The sequence below is a fragment of the Mandrillus leucophaeus genome, unplaced genomic scaffold (genome assembly GCF_000951045.1).
Source record: "Mandrillus leucophaeus isolate KB7577 unplaced genomic scaffold, Mleu.le_1.0 Scaffold29, whole genome shotgun sequence".
Lineage (NCBI taxonomy): Eukaryota > Metazoa > Chordata > Mammalia > Primates > Cercopithecidae > Mandrillus > Mandrillus leucophaeus.
The window spans coordinates 164,177-179,344 of NW_012103031.1; the positions used below are offsets into that span (position 1 = coordinate 164,177).

A 15,168-nucleotide genomic window follows, 5' to 3' on the forward strand; every position below is an offset into this window, starting at 1 on the left:
AAAAAAAAAAAGAAAGAAAGAAGCAACAGATTTCCATCAGCCCCAGATCTCTGTGTTCCCCATCTCGTGCTCTACCCAGCACCGCAGACACTGCCAGCCCCTTGCACTTGCTGGGGCCCCCTGACCTCACACTTGTAACAGCCAATGTGAAAACTTCGATCCAGAGCAACAATTCTCACAGTCTCCTCCTGACCTGGCTCAGGCATTATGGCCCCACCGCACACTGAGCATCTTGGGGCAAACTTCCTGCAGGGGAAGAGAACCAAGAAGGCCATCAAGCCTTGGGGTTGCAGGGCACCAACAATGGAACCCAGAGAAGGTGGGGCATAGGAGGGATTCAGGGAGGCCAGAGGTATGACCTTAGGTCTTGGGGAAGGGATGATGTCAAAGAGAATGAGAGAGGCTAGGTGCAGTGGCTCTAGCCTGTAATGCCCCCACTTTGGGAGGCCAAGGCAGGAGGATTACTTGATGCCAGGCGTTCAAGACCAGCCTAGGCAACACAGCAAGACCATGTCTTTATTAAAAAACAGAAGAAGACTGGGTGCAGTGGCTCACGCCTGCAATCCCTGCACTTTGGGTGGCTGAGGCAGGTGGATCGCTTGAGCTCAGGAGTTTGAGACCAGCTTGGCCAACATGATGAAACCCTGTCTCTACAAAAAATACAAAAAAAAAAAAAATTAGCAAGGCGTGGTGGCACACGCCTGTAATCCCAGCTACTCAGGAGGCTGAGGCAGGTGAATCACTTGAACCCAGGAGGCAGAAGTTGCAGTGAGCTGAGATCCTGCCACTGCATTCCAGCTTGGGTGACAGAGGGAGACTCCATCTCAAAAAAAAAAAAAAAGCTAACAAAAAACGAAGAAAACTAGCCAGGCATGGTGGCGTGTGCACCTGTAGTCCCAGATACTCAGGAGGCTGAGGTGGGAGGATCACTTGAGCCCAGGAGTTGGAGGCTGCAGTGAGCTATGATCATTTGCCATTGCACTCCAGCCTGGGCAACAGAGTGAAACTCTTGTCTCTAAAAAATAACAATAACAAAGAATGAAGGAGGGCCAGGGGTGGGAAACAGGAAGAGACAGTCCTGGGGCATGAAGAGATGAAAGAGACAGGAAAGGTCAGACATTGTGAGACGAGGTGGAGCCTGGGCCTGACCTGTGAAAGTCCTCAATGCAGTGGATCTGGCTCGTAGCATCCACCGTGAAGGGGATGCCGTCGAGGCCACGGTGACACACCACGCAGGTGAAGCAGCCAGGGTGGTAGGCTTTCCCCATAGCCCGCAGGATCCGGTCCAGGATGGGCTGGGAGCACGTGGCACATTTCTCCAGGGTGGCCTGTTGGGAAGGAAGGCAGGAAGGTCTGGGAGCAGGCGGGAGCCATGGCAGCACAACAGGCACCCCAGCAACCCAGCCATCTAATTTCTGCAGCCCCCTGCATGTAATTCGGTGAAAGGCAGACTTGACCAGATCTGAGTTCAGGTCCCAGCACTACACACAGTATTTAACCACTAAGAGAAAAACAGGCATCAGGCTGGGTGCAGTGGCTCACGCCTGTAATGCCAGCACTTTGGGAGGACAGAGTGGGCGGACTGCTTGAGGCCAGGAGTTTAAGAACAGCCTGGCCAACATGGTAAAACCCTGTCTCTACTAAAAATACAAAAATTAGCTGGATGTGGTGGTGGGCACCTGTAATCCCAACTACTCGGGAGGCTGAGGCATGAGAATCGCTTGAACCAGGGGAGGCTGAGGTTGCAGTGAGCAGAGATCATGCCACTGCGCCCCAGCCTGGGCAACAGAGCGAGACTCTGTCTCAAATTAAAAAAAGAAAGAAAGAAAAAGAGGAACAGGAATCAGTAGTAATACCTGCCTCACAGGGGTGTCGTGGGAATCTAACACATTCTCTTTAACTGTAAGACGCTCCACATTTGTAAGAGCTGCATCCTTCCCTCCAGCCACCAGTGTTAAGCTACTTGCTTGATACTTGCAGAATTCCTCTCTGTTTGTACATCACTTTCAGTCACCTGGCTTTTAGCACCGTTCCTCCTTTGGGCTTGGATGCTCTAGTTCCCACCTTGTATGGAAGCTCCCTGCATCCAGTCGCTGACTCCCTCCCCACAGCCCCAGCCACTCACCACATAGCAGCCCTCGCAATACGCCCTCCTCTCCACGGCATAGAAATGCTGGCCCCGAAGCTGGGCCCGGCATGTAGAACACACAAAGCAGCCCACATGAAAGACGCGATCGAGGGCCACAACCCCAGCCCCGTCCCCGACCACATCTTCTCCACAGCCACCACACTGGCCTGAGGATAGGGAGAAACAGCATCAGTCTTCACAGACCCAGGAAGCCACTGTCACCTCTGTCTCCCAGCCTCCCTTCCCACGCCCCACCCGCTCCACAGCCTCAGCTCACCGAAGTACTCCCCGCTGGGCGGGTGGTTCATGTCGTGCACCAGCTTCTTCGTCAGCCTGTCCAGCTCATCCTCTGGAGGCTGGCTGAGGTGCACCTGGAAGGTGGGAATCAGGGGCTCGGTCCTACTCTAGTTCCTGATGCTGTAATACCAGGGTCCTCAACCCCCAGGCCATGGCCTGTTAGGAACTGGGCTGCACAGCAGGAGGTGAGCAATGGGCAAAGCTTCATCTGTATTTACAGCCACTCCCCATCACTTGCATTATCACCTCAGCTCCGCCTCCTCTCAGATCAGCAGGGCATTAGACTCTCATAAGAGTGTGAACGCTATTGTGAACTGTGCGTTCGAGGGATGTAGCTTGTGAGCTCCTTATGAGAATCTAATGCCTGATGATCTGTCACTGTCTCCCATCACCCCCAGATGGGACCGTCTAGTTGCAGGAAAACAAGTTCAGGGCTCCCACTGATCCTACATGATGATGAGTTGTATAATTGTTTCGTTATATGTTACGTTGTTATATATTACATTGTTATATATTACATTGTAATATATAACGAAACAATTATATATATTGTATGTTCTATTATTATAACAGAAATAAAGTGCACAATGAATGTAATGTGCTTGAATCATCCTGAAACTATCCCCCTCCCATCGCCCTCCCCAGTCCATGGAAAAATTGTCTTCCCCAAAACTGGTCCCTGGTGCCAAAAAGACTGGGGACTGCTGTAATGTCCCTGAAGGTGGCCAGGCAATTCCAGCTAGAAAGCTCATCTGAGAACATCTCAGCCCAGGGGCCTGTGGGCAGTTCTTTTTTTTTTTTTTTTGAAACGGAGTTTTGCTCTTGTTGCCCAGGATGGAGTGCAATGGTGCGATCTCGGGTCACTGCAACCTCCACCTCCCAGGTTCAAGCGATTCTCCTGCCTCAACCTCCTGAGTAGCTGGGATTACAGGCACGCCCCACCATGCCTGGCTAATTTTGTATTTTTAGTAGTGACGAGGTTTCTCCATGTTTGTCAGGCTGGTCTCAAACTCACGACCTCAGGTGATCCACCCGCCTCAGCCTCCCAAAGTGCTGGGATTACAGGTGTGAGCCACTGTACCTGGCCCCAGTGAGCAGTTCTATCCTGCTCCCCCATACCACAGCCCCGCCCTTACCTGTTCCACATCCCAGACCTCTGACTCTGCTCCAAAACCAGCCCCTTAGCCAGGCGTGGTGGCTCACCCCATCTCTACTAAAAATACAAAAATTAGCCGAGCGTGGCGGCGCATGCCTGTAATCCCAGCTACTCGGGAGGCTGAGGCAGGAGAATCACTTGAACCCAGGAGCCAGAGGTTGCAGTGAGCCAAGATGGCACCACTGCACCCCAGCCTGGGCAAACAAGAGCAAAACTCTGTCTCAAAAAAAAAACTAGCCCCCTAAAACACCACCAGCCATCCCACCCAATCGGTGTCCCATTGCCTGTAGGACCTGAAATCCCAGTTCCCCAGGGCTTACCTGGGGCCCGTGCTCGCCTCCTCTTCCTCCTCCTGCAGGGCCAGAGACCCCAGCAGCTTCCTCTTTGGCCCCTGGCCCTGGCTCTCTCTGGCTTCTATAGCCAGGCCCCCAGACTTCACCTCGGCCTGGGAGAGGAAAGTGGGGACCCGGGAGGGGCCCAGAGGCCTGAGAGGCTCCCCGCCTGGGTGGGCCACAGCCCCTCACTGGCTGTGCCACCTTCACTTGTACGGGGAAGGCCGGACCAGCTGGGGTGCTGGCAGTAGCATAGGAGGCTGGAGTGGGGCCCCCATAAGGAGACGCTGGGAGCGGCGAGGCTGGGTTCGGCTTCAGGGAGCCCGTGCGGTAGGCAGGAGGTGGCAGGGGCTCGTATGCCTAAGGAGAAATGCAGGCCAGAAGCCGTAAGCAAGGCCCCCACTCCAGGACCCACATTTGTGGAAATGACCCTGGGTGTGGGGAAGCACAGGCTTTTGCATTTGGCAAGGCCCCGTCCTCAAGTAGCTGACATGTTGGTACTTGCAGCCGTGCTTCCTCCATGCTGAGGTGCACATCACATACATCGGGGGGTCGGGCTGGGTCTGAGAGTCCAGAGAAGGGGGCAGGGTGCCGATGGGGAGGAGGGGCAGAGTCACCTGTCGCTCTGGTCGCCGTGGCACATGACCCCGACCCCCATTCAGCTCGGCCAGTGTGCTGCTCAACAAGTCTATCTCGGCATCCAGGCTTCCGGGGCGAAGGCCCCCCCTGTCTGCAGGGAGTCCCTGAGGATGAAGCCAGAGCAGGGAAGAATGCAAATCACCATAGGCCTTCTCCTGTCCTGGGTCCCCCAGACTCGGTTCTAGGGACGCCGCACATCCCACCCCGCAATCCCAGTTCTCACCTGCGTGCGCTGGAGTACTCCGTGGGACCCCACCCAGGCCGGCCCCCGATCCTCCGGTCCCCCTGGGGCCTGGTAACACTGCTCAGATGGGAGGGGGCAAAAATTGACCCTGGGGTGGGGCTGGAGTGCTGGGTTGAGGGAAGAGAGATCAAAGGTGGGGTTGCGGAGGACAGGAGGGGTGTGCATTTGGGGAGCTGCCCTCTTTGCCCCTCCTTGCCTCCTCCCCCAAATCTAGGGTCCCAAGAGAGCGCAGGCGGCTGTTCCCCCCGGCTTGGGGAAGGGGTAAGAGGAAGCAGGCAGGGCGGGAGGCTGGAGCTGGAGGACAGAGGTGAGCGCCACAGCCGGGTAGCTCTTCTGTCTCACAAGGGCTGCTTTACCTGCTCCATGGGCCGGTGGAGGCCCCGGGGTGCCTCGTGGGATCGCCCTCCCCTGAGGGGCTCTGGCGGGCTCCGGCTGCTTCGGGGGCAGCCAGGTGGGCCCCGACATGGCCTGGAACGGGGGTACTCCAGACAGCGGTCTTGAAGCCCCGGGCCTCTGGCCTTCAACCCCTCTTCCGTCCCGCACCTCGTTTGGGACTCCAGAAAAGAAAACTTTTTCTGTCTTTTTTTTTCCTCTTCCTCCCTAATTTTGGGGACGACCACGCCCCCGATGACGTCACCACATTCCTGGGGGAGGGTCACGTGGCCCCCTAGGCCCTAAACTGCCATTTCTCCCCGAGTCGGCCCCCTCCTGCCGAGAGGGGAGGGCTCTCCGGGGGAGCCCAAGTCACTGGGGGCTGCGGGCAGCTGGGGATGGGAGGTGCAGGCCCGGGCCAGCCTCCAAGTCCACGGATGCGTCCAGGCCCCGCGCCCCAGCCCTGCACGTGGCAGCCTCACTGCGGGAGGCTGAAGGCTCCGATCTCCACCCCTCTGCAGAGCTCTCCCTTCCCACCCGCTCCCTCTCAGCTACCCACCAGCACTGCTCAGCCAGCCTGTAGTGTTTTGGTCTTTTATTCATGGTCAGCAGAGTTAGAAAAATAAAACAGAACGAAAACATCACCACCCCAGTGGGCCGGTGAGTCTGGCCAAAATGGGGAAACTGAGGTAGCCCAGAGTCACGGAGGCCTGGCCCCTAGCATCAAGGCACCAGTGAAGGGAGGCTGCGGACTCCCTCCCCTGCACGGTCGGGACAGGCGCCCAGAGTTAGTGTGCTGGAGTCCCTCTGTCAAAGGAGGCGGCATGATCCCCTTCAAACCTCCCCTGGGCTCCACGTCCCAAGGGCAGGGCCACGGGACACAGTGCTTTCCTCCTCCTCCTCCTCTTTCTCCTCCTCCTCCTCAGGATCCCTCCTCCTCTTCCTCCTCCTCCTCCTCAGGATCGGGATGGGCCACCTGCCTGGGCCCTCTCTACCCAGCCCTGGAGGCAGGGGCATCAGAGATCAGTGCAGGTGACTGGGGTGACCCCGTGAACCAGCAGCGTGGGGCCCAGGTCTCGGGTTAGAGTCTCCAGTAGCGCCAGGTATCGGGGGTAGCGGGCGGGATCGGCGGGCGGCCGAGGCAAGTACAGGAAGGTGAGGGCTGTGGTGGGGCCCTCGGTATCCCTACCCTCCGGCCCACCTGGCCCTCCTCCTGTGCCACGCCCCTGCTGGGCCCGAACCAGGGCGTTGGCGCTGCGTGCCAGGGCCTCTGCCTCCACATCTCCCCGCCCACTGTTCACAAAGTCCCCTTCCTCCTCTGCCTCGGGTTCCCCAGCCCCAGCCCCCTCACCCCACACCACCTCCTGCACCTCAGCCCGGATCCTCAGTTGGCTCAGCAGCGCCCGCAGCCGCCCCTCGGCCGCCCCAGGCGCCTCCCTAGGCCCCAGGCACAGGAAGATCCGGAGCCGGGCGCTATGCCAAGCGGGCACCATGCCCAAGATGGTTGCCATCTGCAGTAGGAAGAGGCCGCAGACGTCCACGTAGCCAGGCCCACCCCGGGGCCGCAGCAGGTTGAGGGGCCACACGTCCACGTGGTGCAGCTGAGAGGTGCCCCCAGACCCCCGGCTCAGCCGCTCAGGGGGCAAGGCCCCACTGGCCCGGGCCAGCACCACATTCTTGTTCATCTTGAGGGCATCAGCCACCGTGGCCACGTAGTCCTGGGGACTGAGAGCCCGGGGGCTCCCAGGAGCCCGGGGAGGAGGGAACAGGGTACTCAGAGCTGGGGAACTGCCCTCCCTGGTACTGTCTGCAGGCTCAGAGAAAGCCGGGTCCGTCAGGAAATGGTCCTGCGGTGGGGCGTCATCGTAGAAACCCAGGACCAACGTGTTGGGCTTCATGCCACCTGGGGGCAGAGTGGGGAAGGCAGGAACAGACAGGAGTCAGGCTCACAGGCTAAGTTTACACCACGCTCCCACACGCTGACAGCAATGAGTGTCAGCCATAGGTATGACACTCCCACTGTGTACGGGCTCTCACGGCAACATTCTGCACATTTGCATAATGACTTTTCATTTTTCCTAAACACTTTCACATGCATTTATTTTATTATCTTGGTGACTAATCTCCTTCACTTAAACAGGCAAAGTTCGCATTAGGATTCTTGCCACTAATGAGCACTCCAATTCTGCGGAGAGAGTAGGACGCTGTCCACTCCCGGCTTCTAGCGGGGCATCTGTTTCATGGTAGGAGATGCGAGTTTGACTCAGTTGTGCAAACCAGACACCCTGATCAGCCAAGCTGATGACCTGAATCCCCAGGGTAATAGCGTCCCAGACTCTGCTATGGAAAGATGAGAAAATGGACCAGGCAGGGCGCAGTGGCTCACACCTGTAATCCCAGCAGCTTGGGAAGCTGAGGCACATAGATCACCTGAGGTCAGGAGTTTGAGACCAGCCTGGCCAATACGGTGAAATGCTGTCTCTACTAAAAATACAAAAATTAGCCAGGCATTGTGGTGGGTGCCTATAATCTCAGCTACTCAGGAGGCTGAGACATGAGAATTGCATGAAACCGGAAGGTGGAGGTTGCAGTCAGCTGAGATCACACCACTGTACTCCAGTCTGGGCAACAGAGTGAGACTCCAGCAAGACTCCATCTCAAGAAAAAAAAAAAAAAAGAACCAGGGCTACCCAGTATGTTTACTGCAGTAAACCCTAACCCTAGTAGTGTTTACCGTAAAACCCTAATCGTGGTGGTTCATTGCATGGTATCCGCTTACCAGGGGCTGTGTCCTATAGAAAGCACTTTGTATTTTAACTTATTTGAACCTTGAAGTAATGCTATGAGGTAGGTACTATTTAGTCTCCTCTTTTTACTGATAAGGAACCCAAAGCACCAAGCGATGAAGTCACTTGCCCACAGGCTCACGGCTGGTAGGTACTGGGGCAGGTAGGTCAACGCAATCCGCCTCCACCCAGCATGAGAGGCCACACTCTGAGCCACCGAGCTGGGCATGTGCCAACCACAATGCTCCAAGTCCATGCTGACAAGCTCTTGGTTCTTAATGTTTGAACAACCCATGTGGAATCGGATAATTGCCCCCTTGAACCAGGCTGAGTTTACAGGGAGATGCAGAGACGTCTTCCAAGACCCCTTCTCATGAAGCAAACATTGCTCAACCCATAAGTCAAATTTTCTATGATAGGAGAATCCACCATTTAAAGGAAATACTTTTCCTTTTATTGGAATAGGTTGGTGCAAAAGTAATTGCAGTTTTTTTTTTCCCATTAAAATGGCACCCCAGCACTTTGGGAGACGGAGGCGGACCTGAGGTCAGAAGTTTAACATCAGCCTGGGCAATGTGGTGAAACCCCATCTCTACTAAAAATATACAAAAATTAGCCAGACATGCTGGCGTGTATCTGCAGTCTCAGCTACTTGGGAGGCTGAGATGGGAGAAGCACTTGAACCTGGATACCGGAAGTTGCAGTTAGCCAACATCGTGCCACTGCCCTCAAGCCTGGGCAACAGAGTGAGACCCTGTCCAAAAAAAAAAAAAAAAAAAAAACCGCAATTGCTTTTGCACCGACCTGGTATCTTCCACAGGAAAACTTTCATGAGCATTGTGGTCTCTGCACAAAAAGTGAAGACCAGGCTCTCAGACACTTTGTGGGTCAATGATGCTTGGCGACACCCCAGCACATCTCAGCAGGTGTGAACTCCAGCTGATCTTGCAAAATAAACTAGTCATGCCCCCTCCTGAGTATTTCCCAGGGTTCTGATTTACACTGAACTGGGCAATGTCCAACACTGTTGAACTTCAGCCAGACTCTGAATAGAGAAGGAAGCATGCACTTTGGTGACAGGTACTGGTCCAGGATTAAGGGAGAAGGCAGTGACTGAGCATAGATAACCCCGGTGGCCTCAGCGCTAAAAGCTGAGAATTCACTGCTCCATCCACAAGCGTCCGCCCCACACAGCCTCTGGCATCCTTTGTGGCTTCGGGTCAGGGCGGGGCGGGGGAGACACGTTACTTCTCCTACATCCCAACCCCTTTCAAAGCCTGGCTGAATTACCATCTCTCCACAAAACCTTTGCCGGCCATATCAGTGCATAGTGGCTGGCATGCCTTCCTCTGAACGCTGGTGGTTAAAAACCACCTGATTTGATGAGGCAGCTGGAGATTCAAATAATGCTCCATTGTCCCCAAAAATACACTCTTCAGTGCCCATGCCCCAATTTTTGGGTCAGAAAAAAAAAGAAAGAAAGGCCAGGTGCCTGTAATCCCAGCACTTTGGGAGGTCAAAGCGGGTGGGTCACCTGAGGTCAGGAGCTCAAGACCAGCCTGGGCAACATGGTGAAACCCCCATCTCTACTAAAAATACAAAAATTAGCCAGGCGTGGTAGCACACGCCTGTAATCTCAGCCAGCTACTCGGAAGGCTGAGACAGGAGAATCACTTGAACCTGGAAGGCGGAGGCTGCAGTGAGCCAAGATTGTGCCACTACACTCCAGCCTGGGCAAGACAGAGCGAGACTCCGTCTCAAAAAAAAAAAAGGAAAAAAAAAAAACCGCAACAGCATTGCCAGTCCCTAGCATCTCCTATTAGACTTTATCACACACTGTCTGAGGCTATTATCTTTGAGCACCGTCTTATCTGCTCTCAACTATAAGGTCCTTTTGCAGTTTGCAATCTGCGGCTGACTCTCTAGGGGCGGAGAGCGGAGATGTGAAGTGGCCACAGAGGAGGGCCAAGGGCATCCAGGGAGGAGCAGCTCACCGAGGCCGGAGATTCGCAGCAGATGCTGAGCCCCCTGGCGCACGGAGGGTGAGAGAGTTAGATCCACAAAAGCCTTCACCTGGGCCCGGTCCACCAGGCTGAGCCATGCCCCATACTGCGGCTGTACAGGGTCCGAGGGGAGGGAGTCTACAGAGAAGATAAGGAAAGGAAGGTAGCCAGTGTTGGCCAAACTCAATGTCTCCTAGAGTCCAAATCACAGATGCGCCAAGGCAGGGCTATGGCTGCTTGGAGGGGTCATGGGGAAGGAAATAAAATGGGAAGAGGGGCCGGGCGTGGTGGCTCAAGCCTGTAATCCCAGCACTTTGGGAGGCCGAGACAGGCGGATCACGAGGTGAGGAGATCAAGACCATCCTGGCTAACACGGTGAAACCTCGTCTCTACTAAAAAATACAAAAAAATAGCCGGGCGAGGTGGCGGGCGCCTGTAGTCCCAGCTACTCAGGAGGCTGAGGCAGGAGAATGGCGTAAACCTGGGAGGCGGAGCTTGCAGTGAGCTGAGATCCAGCCACTGCACTCCAGCCCGGGCAGCAGAGCGAGACTCCATCTCAAAAAAATAAAAATAAAAAAATAAAATGGGAAGAGGGGCTGGTGTCATGGCTCATGCCTATAATCCCTGCACTTTGGGAGGCCAAAGTGGGAGGGTTGCTTGAGCCAGGAGTTCCAGACCAGCCTGGGAAACATAAAAAGACCTCATCTCTACAAATTAGCCAGGCCTAGGGGCTCACACCTGTAGTCCCAGCTACTCAGGAGGCCAAGGCAGGAGGATTGCTTGAGCCCAAGAGGTTGAGGCTGCAGTGAACTATGATGGCACCACTGCCCTCCCATCTGGGTGACAGAGCAAGACCTTGTCTCAAAAAAAACAGGGGGAGGGGGACTGGTCATGGTGTCTCATGCCTACAATCCCAGCACTTTGGGAGGCCGAGGTGGGTGGAGCATTTGAGGTCAGGAGTTCGAGACCAGCTTGGCCAACAGGGTGAAACCCCTTCTCTACTAAAAATACAAAAACTAGCTGGGCATGGTGGTGTGTGCCTGTAATCCCAGCTCAGGAGGCTAAGGCAGGAGAATCACTTGAACCTGGGAGGTGGAGGTTGCAGTGAGCCAAGATCATCCCACTGCACTCCAGCCTGGGCAACAGAACGAAGCTTCATCTCAAAAAAAAAAAAGGTAGGGGGAAAGAAGGATGGGAGTGAGTGAATGAGTGGGAGGGCAGCTCACCAAGGTCTCCCAGGGTGACGTGGCCCAGCACGTAGAGCCCCCCCTTCTTAAGCTGGTTGGCCAACCGCAGCAGAGGCAGGGCGCCCCGGGGGTTCCCCACCAGGAGCAGCAGCTGGGGCCGCCAGAACTTCACGTGATCCTTCCGGACGTCCAGCCGGAGCAGATACTTACGCACCTGGGTACATGGGTGAGGTGATGGGGAAGTGGCAGGATCAAATACACAGCCCTGTTCAGCGCCTCCTGGACGGGAACACCAACTCCAGCCAAAGAGAGAGGGGGTTATTTGACCACCTCCCGTCTCCCCATCACCCCGCCAGCTCTGCGGGGATACCTGGTGGAAAAGCAAGGCCTGGCTGACATAGCCCCAGCTGCTGGGACCTCCTCGCGCGGTGAGCAGGGCAGCCAGGAGACCCATGAGGAGCAGGGAGCCACCGGCCGCACCAGGGCTGATGAGGAACATCATGAGCAGGCAGGAGGCCACCCCCAGCAGGCAGGTGTGCCAGGAGAACAGGCTGAAGGTGGGGCTGCGGGCATGGAGGGGAGGAGAGACAGAAACTCAGGGCTGGCCGCACCCGAGGCTGCTGTCCCCAACCCCACGCCTGAGCCTGAGTCCTCCCCGTTTTCCCATTCCTTCCTTCTTCTCTCTGGGGACAAAGGCCTCTGAGTCTCTCACCGGAAGTTGGGGGCCGAGGCCCACTCCAGGCTCAGGCAGGACAGGTCCACAGCGGCATAGGCCACCAGGTAGAAGACAGTGACCACGGCAGCCAGCGTGTTCAGTTTCCCGGCCAGGAGCACCAGCTGGGCAGAGGCCAAGAGGCGTGCCATTGATCCAAAGTGCCGGTGTACCCCCAAAATGCCAGTGAACACCAGAGTGCCAGTGTACCCCCAAAGTGTCAATGAGCCCCAGAAAGTGCCAGTGAACCCTGCAAAGCGCCAGTGCACTCCCAAAGTGTCAATGAACCCAACCCCCAAAATGCTATTAAACCCTAAAAGTGCCAGTGACCCCCGTGTCAATGAACCCCGGAAAGTGCCAGTGTACCCCCAAAGTGTCAGTGAACCCCTGGAAAGTACCAGTGAACCATGCAAAGTGCCAGCACACCCCAAAATGTCAATTAACCCCAGAAAGGGCCAGTGCACCCCAAAGTGTCGATGAACCCTGAAAAGTGCCCATGAGCCCTGCAAAGTGCCGGTGTACCCCCAGTGTCAATGAACCCCAGAAAGGGCCAGTGCACCCCCACAGAGTGCCACCAAACCTCCAAAGTGTCAGTGAACCCCACAAAGTGTTGGTACATCCCACAGAGTGCCAGTGAATCCCCCAAAGTGCTGGGGCACCCCACAAAGTGCCAGTGAACCCTGAAAAATACTAATATACCCCACAAAGTGTCAGTGAACCCTGTAAAATGCCCATGTACCCCAAAAAGTGTCAGTGAACCCCCCCAGGGTGCCAATGAACCCTGCAAAGCACTGGGACAACCTGCAAAGTGCTGGTGAACCCCACAAAGTGCCAGTGAACGCTGCAGAGTGCCAGTGCACCGCCAAGTGCATACACATCTGCCTTTACATTTGTCTTCCAGCCTGCATCTAACTGCGCCCCCATCCTGCCAGCTGGTGGGGTGAGGCAAAGGGCCCCTTGAAGAAGAAGGCTCACCTGCACCAGGCCCCAAGAATACAGTACAGCCGCCCAGGGGTTTCCGCCCCGGGACACAACCTTGGCCGGTGCCAAGATCACTCCTAGAAAAACAGAATCCATAGCAGACACATCAGCCGGGGCCTAACGGTGATGGACAAACAGACAAGGGAGGGCGTGCTCCGAGCCAGCAAGGAGGCAGAGAACCCACCAAAGAGGTCATCCCGGGCCAGGGCATGGAGGATGCGGGAGGCGCCGATGAGCGAGCTCATGGATGCTGAGAGCGCGGTGGCATAGATTCCAATCAACACCAGTGGGGGCCACAGGCTGATGGCACGGAAGAACCCATAGTCTTCCTGCAGCAGGGTCCTAGGAAGGAGGGAAAGTTGGACACAGATGATCATGCGTCATGGGGTAGGAAAATCTCCAGCCCTGATCTTAAGGATCAGACTCAGATATCAAATGTGCTAAAGGGATATGCCTGGTATTCATTGGGCGGCCTTGGATTTAATCACTCAGTGGTCATTCCTTTCTCTTTTTTTTAAGAGACAAGGTCTCACTCCAACCCCCAGGCTAAAGTGCAGTGCTATACTCATAGCTCACTGCAGCCTCGACCTCTTGGACTCAAGCAATCCTCCCACCTCAGCCTCCCAAGTAGCCAGGACTACAAGCATTTGCCATCACGCCTGGCTAATTTTTGTATTTTGGGGGGAGGGTCTTGCTATGTTGCTCAGGCTGGTCTGGAACCCCTGGGCTCCAGCAATCCTCCTGCCTGAGCCTCCCAAAGTGCTGGGATTACAGGTGTGAGCCACCGCACCCGGCTGTCATACCTAACGGTATATGCACAAAAGGCCAAATATTTGTGGAAATGCAAACTGGGTAGAAAGTCACTAGCCACCCTCACTTGCAAGCTAAGTGCCTACAACAGCACTGGGTCCATGGCAGCTGCTGGCTACAGGTTGTCAATCGCTGGTAGCTACCCTCCCCCTATTTTCCCTCCACTCCAACAAGCTGGGTTTCTGCTCCCCAGTCCCCCAGCCTGTGCTTCCCTTGGTGACCCAGATGCACCAATCTTGTTCGACACTCCACCCCCGTCCCTCCCCAGACACCTGTCACAGGTGAAGCTGGAGAGGAAGAAAAGCAGGACATAGACGAAGAAGGTGTAGGCGACAGCGACAATCGTGCCCAGAGGGATCGCCCGGCTGGGGTCCTTCAGCTCCCCTGGAGAAGGGGGAGCAGAGGGAGCGAGGTCAGCCCTCCCACCGTCCCCCTGGGTCCCTCACGGTGGCAGCCCCAAACCCCCAGGAGGCAGCAGGCAGGGACTCTCACCTGACATGTTGGCCCCAGCCATGATGCCTGTACAGCCGTTAAAGAGGACAGCAAAGACGCTGGCAAAATTCATCATGGCTCCTGTGGTGTAGTCCTCAGCGTAGCCAGCTAGGAGGATCGTCCCAGGGAGGAGAGGGCATCAGCATCCCTCTCGGGGATCCAGGCCTCTTAGCCACCCTCTCCGCACATTCCCACAGTCCCCTTGCACTGTACTCACTAAGACACCAGCCTGTCCCTGCACTGGCCCTGGGTCAGCCAGACACATTGCCACGTCCCCCTAATGCTCTGACATTCCTCCCTCCAGACCCTAATCCATACTCTTTTATTTATTTATTTATTTATAAATTTATTTATTTATTTAGAGACAGGATCTCGCTCTGTCACCCAGGCTGGAGTGCAGTGGCTCACTGCAACCTCTCCCTCCTGAGCTACAGCGATCCTCCTGCCTCAGTCTTCCAAGTAGCTAGGACTACAGGTGTGCACCACCATGCCCATCTAACTTTTTAATTTTTATTTATTTATTTATTTATTTATTTTGAGACGGAGTCTCGCTCTGTTACCCAGGCCAGAGTGCAGTGGTGTGATCTCGGCTCACTGCAACCTCTGCCTCCCTGGTTCAAGCGATTCTCCTGCCTCAGCCTCTCAGGTACCTGAGGTTACAGGTGCCCGCCACCACGCCTGGCTAATTTTTGTAACTTTAGTAGAGATGGGGTTTCACCATGTTGGCCAGGCTGATCTCGAACTCCTGGCCTCAGGTGATCCACCCAGCTCAACCTCCCAATGTTCTGGGATTACAGGCGTGAGCCACTGCACACAGCCTTTTTTTTTTTTTTTTTTTGAGACGGAATCTCATTCTGAAGCCAAGGCTGGAGTGCAGGGGTGGCAATCTTAGCTCACTGCAGCCTCTGCCTCCCGGGTTCAAGCGATTCTCATGCCTTAGCCTCCTGAGTAGCTGGGACTACAGGAGTGCACCACTGCCCCTGGCTAATTTTTGTATTTTTATTTTATGGTTTTTGTTTTTTTTTTTTT

At 55.5% G+C, this 15,168-nt stretch overlaps 1 protein-coding gene across 3 annotated transcripts in view; it reads right to left on the minus strand.

Moving 5' to 3' along the window:
• Positions 1-15,168, minus strand: part of SLC12A9 (solute carrier family 12, member 9) — a 30,919-nt gene that overhangs the window by 10,009 nt on the left and 5,742 nt on the right. The window contains exons 6-14 of one of the 3 annotated variants that reach the window (XM_011985660.1): positions 14,140-14,247; positions 13,920-14,031; positions 13,022-13,179; positions 12,832-12,914; positions 11,857-11,981; positions 11,515-11,707; positions 11,184-11,358; positions 9,949-10,095; positions 6,134-7,071 (exon numbers count right to left, since the gene is read on the minus strand). In XM_011985660.1, coding sequence (XP_011841050.1) covers positions 6,185-7,071; positions 9,949-10,095; positions 11,184-11,358; positions 11,515-11,707; positions 11,857-11,981; positions 12,832-12,914; positions 13,022-13,179; positions 13,920-14,031; positions 14,140-14,247 — 1,988 coding nt within the window. In that variant the 3' untranslated portion in view covers positions 6,134-6,184. Of the gene's footprint in view, positions 1-125; positions 247-1,149; positions 1,329-2,125; positions 2,296-2,405; positions 2,500-3,901; positions 4,274-4,530; positions 4,657-4,775; positions 4,904-5,152; positions 7,072-7,251; positions 7,506-9,948; positions 10,096-11,183; positions 11,359-11,514; positions 11,708-11,856; positions 11,982-12,831; positions 12,915-13,021; positions 13,180-13,919; positions 14,032-14,139; positions 14,248-15,168 lie in introns of those variants that run through there. The other 2 variants (XM_011985661.1, XM_011985662.1) reach the window with 2 other exon arrangements.